This window comes from Echinops telfairi, unplaced genomic scaffold (genome assembly GCF_000313985.2).
Source record: "Echinops telfairi isolate 266 unplaced genomic scaffold, ASM31398v2 ScPeMD7_12;HRSCAF=54, whole genome shotgun sequence".
NCBI lineage: Eukaryota > Metazoa > Chordata > Mammalia > Afrosoricida > Tenrecidae > Echinops > Echinops telfairi.
In genome coordinates this window covers 987,119-995,129 of record NW_022103909.1, presented here as the reverse complement: position 1 = coordinate 995,129, position 8,011 = coordinate 987,119, and the positions used below count along the sequence as shown (strand labels likewise).

At 49.9% G+C, this 8,011-nt stretch overlaps 1 protein-coding gene across 1 annotated transcript in view; it reads right to left on the bottom strand.

Annotated features, from left to right (window-relative positions):
• The window catches only part of LOC101638505 (keratin, type II microfibrillar, component 7C), a 19,359-nt gene that overhangs the window by 6,983 nt on the left and 4,365 nt on the right, over positions 1–8,011 (bottom strand). Inside the window, exon 2 of the mRNA XM_004711459.1 lies at positions 1,088–1,105. Coding sequence (XP_004711516.1) covers positions 1,088–1,105 — 18 coding nt within the window. The remainder of the gene's footprint in view (positions 1–1,087; positions 1,106–8,011) is intronic.

The window sequence follows — 8,011 nt, the reverse complement described above, 5'->3', positions numbered from 1 at the left end:
CTCTCCTCTCTTCTCCTCCCCTCTCCTCTCCTCCCCTCTCCTCTCCTGGTCCTTCTCAGCCTGGCTGGGGCTGAGAGGTAGGGAGCACATGGCCCCTTTGGGTTGCTTTGAGTACTTTTAGGGTGACAGAAGGATCCCTGGTAGTACAGTGGTTCCACGTTGGACTGTATTCTGAAAGGTCCACAGTTCGATGCCACCAGCCGCTCCTCGGGAGAAAGACTGGGCTTTCTACTCGCCTAAACAGTTACAGTCGCAGACAGTCACAGGGGCAGACTACCCTGTCCTAGAGGGTCCCGCTGAGTCGGCATTGACTGGTAGCAGTGAGTGAGATGACAGCTAAGTCATGGGGGAAACTAAGTCAGCGAGTTTAAGGCAGAACCACGAGCTCCGAACATCATTGCTGATGGGGTAGAAGCAGGATTGGAGACATCCCTAACACCTGCACTTGTCCCCCACCCTCCACGGAGCTTCTGCAAGAGTTTGGGAGGGCTCCAGGAGCAGGGTGCTCTGCTGGTGCATGGAGACTGGATTTGGAAATCTGTCCATCTCTGATTTGGAGATGAGACCATGTGTGATTCCCTTCATTCTCTGAGCCCTCAGAGATGCCAACTCTGTACCAGACACTGTGAGGTCCTGGAGACCCAGCAGAGGCCTGGGACGTTGGAGACAGGAGAGGGTGGCATGCATATGAAGTGCCAACATTTGGGCAGTGAGGAAGGGAGAGGGCCCTGCGATGTGGAGAGCTGGGGTCTAGGAATCCTCCAGCACCCACAGGAAGGCCCAGCAGTGGAGCCCCATGCCCAGAGCTGGCAGTTGGTATGTGTTTACCTACCACTAAGAGGAAAGGTGTAATATTGGGGGCAAAATGACCCAGGGTCCTGAAATACCATTCTTTCTCCCCTCAGAGGATCCACAGGCTGAGAGAGGAGGCAGGGGCTCACCCAGCTAGCTCTCTTAATTTGTCCCCTCACCCCTCTGGGCCAGGACAGGTGATGACCTTGCTGTATGGACAGTGGGACCAAGCCAGGAGGCTTCCCCTGACCTGAGGATCTGAGCCCATAAACCCTCCACATAAACCTCTCCAAGCACACACCTCTATGACAGGCTGTATGTGGAGGATGACGCCTCCTGACCCAAGCACAACCAAAGCTGACCAGTCTGGGCTAAAAATAGCCCTGCATGCCTCCAACCTGGGCCTTTGCCATTTGTCCTCCCATTTCCTCTCTGGGTGAGCAGGCCAATTACAGCCACGAGTGGGGATTTGAAGACCCGGGACACAGGAGGGGTCCACTTTTGGTGGGCCCGGAAAGGAGGTGGTTGATCCGGCTGTGGAAATCTTTCAAGGAGCTTGGAAACATCAACCACAGACTGTCAAAGGAAAGATCTCCTCGAGTCCCTGTTGCCAGGCTCTCTGGGCACCCCGAGAGGGTGAGCTATGGCATAGGGACTTCTGGTGTAAAGGATGATGCATCAAGAGGGCTGGGCCTTAGGATTTGGGGTAGTGATCCCAGCTGAAGGGCTGGTGAGGGTTTTGGAGCACTTCTGTGGAAGCCTTTGCTGGGCCCAGTATCTGCCAGACATCTCAGGAAGACACGGGTCTTTTCTCTTGTCTTAATGCACACGAGACCTAGAAGCTTCTCCACACATATCCAGGATTGGTGTGAGATGCATTCCCTGGTCAAATGCTGAGGGATGCAAGACAGTGAATCCCTGAAGTACTTCTCTTTTTCCATCCTGCTACTTGTACCTCTCGCCTCTGACCCTGCTCATCTGCTTAACCTGGTAGTCTCTGTATTGAGTTGGAATTTCCCATTGGGAGTCTCTGTCTAGACACGTCTACCTCATTGGGTTGGAGAAGACACGGTTGTGTCCAGATCTCTGTCCTGATTGGTGGTCATGGTAGCTTGTGTTCTAGAGCTGAAAAGATAAGGCTTGAAGGGCAATTCTGTCACTTACTAGCTTGGTGACTAGGACAAGTCACGTTTCTTGATTTGCCAACTGTAAATGGGTTGTTGGGAGGATTAGATGAGCACAGAGGGTTTTCTCAGGCTCCTCCACATGAATGCACACCCTGCACTAACAAGGTGCCTGGGTCTGGGTCCCGGGCAGCCAGCGGGGCCTTGCAAAGGGCTAGTGTGTGCTGGAGATGCAGAGTACTGACCTTAGCGAGTAGCAAACAATTTTACAAGGCCATCATTGACGCCTCAGAAAGCCTTAATTAGAGAACAAATTTATAAATGGGCCAGAACAAAGAGAATTGCAGACCTGGATGAGCCTGTGAAAGCAGACAGTGGTGACACAGACAGGAAGTTGACAAAGGGACAACAGCAGCCCTCACCTGTGCTCCAACAATGACTGGCTCCTGTCCTGACCAGGGCCTATGCAGGCTCTGCCTGAGGCCCAGGTTGTTTCAGTTGCCCGTGGCTGGGCTGGAGAAGTGGACTTGTTCCTACTGCCTGGAGTGACTTATTGCCTGTCTTTGGTTCCTCTGACTCCTGCTTGCACCCCTGGTGTTGCGACCCCTCTCTGGCCCTGTTGCTCCCTCCCTGTATGGTTTTCTGATGACTGCCTGCTGGCTTGCCTGGTAATTCTTGTTCTGTGATGAACAATCATAGACACATCTATGTGCTCATCTCTGTACACTTACTTAAAAGAATTCCCCTGAGGTGAACTAGTTTGGTCAAAGGGACTGTTCTGGTCCCATATGGGCCTGCTGTCTGGCTGTAGGAGGGGTGTTTCTATAGATGGTCTGTTGCAGGGAACTCGTGGGATAAACATGGGATCGGGAAACCAAGAGATGTGGATGCGAATCCCACTTCTGACACCGTGTGTGTGTGTGTGTGTGCGTGTGTGTGCGTGACCAAAGCCAAGTCCACTGCCACTGAGCCGATTCCAACTCTCACTGACCTTCTATGGCAGAGTGGAGCTACTCCCTAGGGTTCTCAAGGCTGTAAGGAGATCTGGTGGTGTAGTGGGTTACACATTGGGCTGGTAAGCACCGGGTCAGCAGTTAGAATCCACTAGCCACTCAGAAGAAGAAAGTTGAGGCTTTCTGCTCCTGTAAAGATTCACAGGCAAAGGGAAAAAAAAAGGATTTATAGACAAGGTTCCAAGACGGCATCCAGGTAGAATCACCCAGCTGGTGCTCCTGCTGTTTGATCAGAGAATTAAGGGCAGAAGGAGAGAGGGACGAGACCTCAACCTGGTAGGCCAAGCCTTGAGGGCAACATACTGGCACGAGGCATCGAACTAACAGAGAGGTCTGCAGGGCCAGCCCCAATCCCAGCTACATCGACCCGTTCCCCAGAAGCACGCACTACAGAGGACAGCTCTGAAGATACAGCCTGGGGAGAGTGGCCAGTGTCTGCCCAGACCACATGGAGACAAACAGAGAGAGAGAGAGAGAGAGAGAGAGAGAGAGAGAGAGAGCCGTTTCCTGGCCCACCAAGCTCTGAGGATGACACTCCTGCTCAGAGCAGCCAAGGCATAGAAAGGACGGACTGCAAGGCTGGCCCCACCACGAGGCACGACATTCCCTCACTGACCCACAGCACTGCAGGGGACAGCACTGGAGACACAGTGTGGGAATTGTACCCAGTCTGGCCTCCCCTCTCCCTCTCTACACACATACACCGGGGTGAAACGTGAAAGGGTAAAACAGCAGCAAGGGGAGCAAAGCAATGCAGTCCCCAAGAAATCCCAATAACAGACTTCAGACTCAGAGGGCAGGGCTTGGCACTTCATCAGACTTGATGAGAAAACATCCATAAGGGTCAGAAGACACACCTGGAACTACTTATAGGCCCTTTTTATCCTTATTTTTTCCTTTTCATGCCTATCTACATAAGATAGAGAAAACAGTGAGATAGACAGTTCTGGGGGGGACAGGGGAGAGGGGGAGATTGGGGAAAAGGAGGTGGAGCCAACAAACCCAGGGACAAGGGAACAACAAGAGATCTAAAATTGATGGCAAGGAGGGCATAGAATGTCTGTTGGGGTTCAATCAAGGGCAATGTAACCCAGAGGAATTACTGAGGGCCAAATGAAGGTTGAACATGATAGTGGGACAGGAGGAAAGTAAAAGGAAATAGAGGAAAGAACGAGGAGGCAAAAGACATTTATAGAGGTATAAATATAGGCATGTGCATATGTAAATAATATATAATGATAGGGATATAGGCCTATGTACATATATTTATATATTAAATATTAAGGAAGCAGATGGATATTGGGTTTCTACTCAAGTACTCTCAATGCAAGAGCACTCTGTTCTAATAACCTGGCATTCTGTGATGCTCACCTTCCCGAGATGGTCGCTGAAGACAAAACGGGTGCATAAGCAAATGTGGTGAAGAAAGCTGATGGTACGTGGTTATTAAAAGATACAGCATCTGGCATCTTAAAGGGTTGAAGCTAAACAAGCAGCCACCTAGCAGGGAAGCAACAAAGCCCACATGGAAGAAACACAGCAGCCTGTGTGATCACGAGGTGTCGACGGGATCAGGTATCAGAAGACCCAAAACAAACAGTCATATCAGTGTGAACAAGGGAGGTCATAGTGCAGACCCAAAGCCCATCTGTAGACAATTGGACATCCCCCCACAGAAGGGTCACGAGGAAGGGACGAGTCAGCCAGAGTGCAGTATAGCACCAACGAAACACACAATATTCCTCTAGTTCTTTAATGCTTCTTCCCCCCACTATCATGACCCCAGTTCTACCTTACAAACCTGGCTAGACTGGAGCACGTACACTGGTCCAGATAAGAGCTTTCAGCACATAGAATCCAGGATAGATTAACACCCTCACCCCCACCCAGGAACAGTGATAGGAGCAGTGATACCATGAAGGTAGGGGGGAGGTGGAGGCAGAAGGGGGAGAAAGGGGGAACTGCTCTCAAGGATCAATGTATAAGCCCCAAGCCTAGGGTCATGAACAACAGAAATGAGGGTGAAGGGAGACAGTGGATAGTGTTAAGACATGAAAACAATCATGATCTATAAATTATCAAGGGTTCACAAGGGTGGGGAGGGTGGGGGAAGGGGAGCTGATACCAAGAGCTCAATAGAAAGGAAATGTTTTGAAAATGATGATGGTAACATATGTACAAGTGTGCTTGATAAAATTGATTTATGGATTGTTATGAGAGCTGTAAGAGCCCCCAATAAAAGTATATCTATATCATCTAATCTATATTTCTCTCCATCTATATTTCTATGTAGATATTTACAGACTCTGAAACCCTGTGTAAGGGTTCCAACTTGAGTTAGAATTGACTTGACGGCAATGGGCTCAATCCTACAGGGACAGAAAACCTCATTTTTCTTTGGCAGTTGTGTGAAATATGAGTTATTTTTTCTCAACAAGTCTTGCTTTTTCATCTAAATGAAGGCTATGTGAGGTACTGAGGTCAATGAGGCTTTAATCGTTGTCTCCTAGGCCTTCATGAAGTTGACATGAGGTGGTGGATGGGAAAGGACATGGACGTATCAATCAGAGGACTGAATACGCATGAGGCATATTCCCACAGGGACATGCAGGAATTCCTGTGCCTCCTCACAGTCTTGGTGCCTCTGGTTTTGCCTGTGCCCTTTAACTCACCAGGCACTGAGGCCCGTGGACTAGATGTTTCCATACACCATGGAATCAGGCAACAGATGATCACCCTGTCAAATAGGCAGGAGTTGTCTAGTAACCAAGTATTAAGTACTACAGAGGAGTCTTAGTGGCACAGTGGGTTAAGCCTTGGATTGTTACCTGGAAGGTCAGTGACTGGAGCCTTCCAACTGTTCTTGGGAGGAAGATGGGTCAGTCTGCTTCTGGAAAGACTTGCAGTCATGGAAATCCCATGGAGGAATTCTGCTCTGTCCTATAGGGCCGCTGTGAGTTGGAGTTGACTCAATGGCAGTGGGTTTGCTTTGGGGTGCCATGCTGTCGAGGAGACTGGGTGGCACAAATGGTTAAGTGCTCAATTGCCGAAAGATGGCCGGTTTGAACCCAGCCAGAGGTTTCCCCAAAGACAGACCTGGTGGTCTGTCCTTGAAAGGTTCCAGCCTCAAAAACCCAGCGGGGCAGTTCCGCTGGGCACACATGGAGTCACCATGAATCAGACTCAACTCAAAGGTAACTGAGTTTCAGAACTGGAAGAGAGAAATTCAGGGAATCAGCTCTCTAGAAAACCCAACCAAAATAACCAACCAACCAACCAACCAAACAAACACCAAAACAACAACAACAAAAACCTGACTGTGAGAAACAGCAGGAAGAGTCAAACAGTACTACTGGCTGGTCAAGTTACAAAAACCAGAAGCATTTTTCTCTGTCAGTGATCATCAACTAAAGAAAAGCTATAGAAAATAAGATGTCACTCCTAAGTATAGGACAAGCCATGGATTACTTAGGATATCTTTCAACAATGTCTCACAAAGCATGTTTGGAGAAATACGTTAAGTTCTATTTTAAAAGAAAATCTGATTAAATGGAATTATATCATATCCAGGAATTATTTGACATAGTGCCTAAAGACATATGTATAGATGTCCTCTAACTTAAATGACAAGTTCAATTCGATAAAAATTCCAGCTGGATCTTTCTTGGAGAACTTGTTAAAATCCATCTAAAATAGTGGTTCTCAACCTTCCCTATGCCGCGACCCTTTAATACAGTTCCTCATGTTGTGGTGACCCCCACCACCACCATAAAATTGTTTTCGTTGCTACTTCATAACTGTCCTTTTGCTATTGTTATGAATTGAGCGATCCCTGTGAAAGGGTCATTTGACCCCCAAAGGGGTCCCGAGCCACATTTTGAGAACCGCTGGTCTAACGTCTGCACGAAAGAGTCAAGGCCCTTTCGAGTGAAGCCATTCTCAAAAGTGGAGAGGGAGTTGGATTACTGCGTCCTGGAAAACCATACGTAAAAAGTGCGGTAGTTGTGCGGGATCCGGTGAATGGACCACTGGAACCGAATGCTGGTTTGTAGTTAGCTGCCACTGAGTCAACACGCATGCTCCCCTCCAGGCAGCCTGTGCCCAGCAGAACCTTACACTGCCTGGTCCTTAGCCGCTCTTGTGATCAGGGGTAGATTGGGTTCTGTGGGATTTTCTTTGGCTTAATGTTGGAAGTAGATCGCCAGACCTTTCTTCCTATTCTGCAATAGATACTTCAAAAGCATTGCTCTTTACTGTACAGGGATGCATTCTTATTTGGAAGCATTCGGGGTCCCTGGGTGGCACAAGCGATTAAGCGCACAACTGCTAGCTGAAAGGTTGGGTATCCACCAAGAGGCCCTGGGCAAAGAGTCCTTGTGATTTGCATCGGCCAGGTTCCAGCCTTGAGAATCCTAGGGGGCAGTTAGTCCTACTCTGCACACCTGGGGTGTCCAGGGGTCAGAATGGACTCGATACCCCGCCCCCTCCCCACCGATGGTATGCATTATGGCGGCACCCTTGGGGGCAGAGTGAGAGCAGGGCTAAGGCATGAAAGCCACAGCTGGAGCAGGGAGGGCTTCTGTGGACTGATGTGTGGCCGTGTGTGGAGAGCCGGAGGGTGTCACGCAGTCATCTGCTGTCTCTGGGGTCCGCAGTGAAAATAAGAGTTAGGGGGAAGAACCCCGGGCGAGAGCAGTTAGAGAACGTCCATTGGACCTCAGGAGAAAGTCGAGGCTTTCTACTCCCATAAAGAGTTAAAGTCTCCAAAAATTGGTGTTCGGAGGTCCTGGGTCACCTTTGGGCACTTGGGTGGATGCGTCCTGGCAGCAGGCTCTGAGGGAGATGAGCTGTCCGGGGCCGGATAGACTACAGGAGTGAGAAAGGTGTCCAGTGAGAGACCAGGCAAGGGAACCACACTCCAGGGTCACCAACCTGGCACAGCTGGTAGGAGCCGGGCTTTCCCAGGCGGGGGCAGGGGGTGCCTTGTGAACCCAGGCCAGTGCCCTCTAGTGGGGAGTCTGGGGAGCTGCCCTTCAGAGGCACCTGCGCAGCCAGAGAACGCAGGAGACAAGCAGGAAAAAC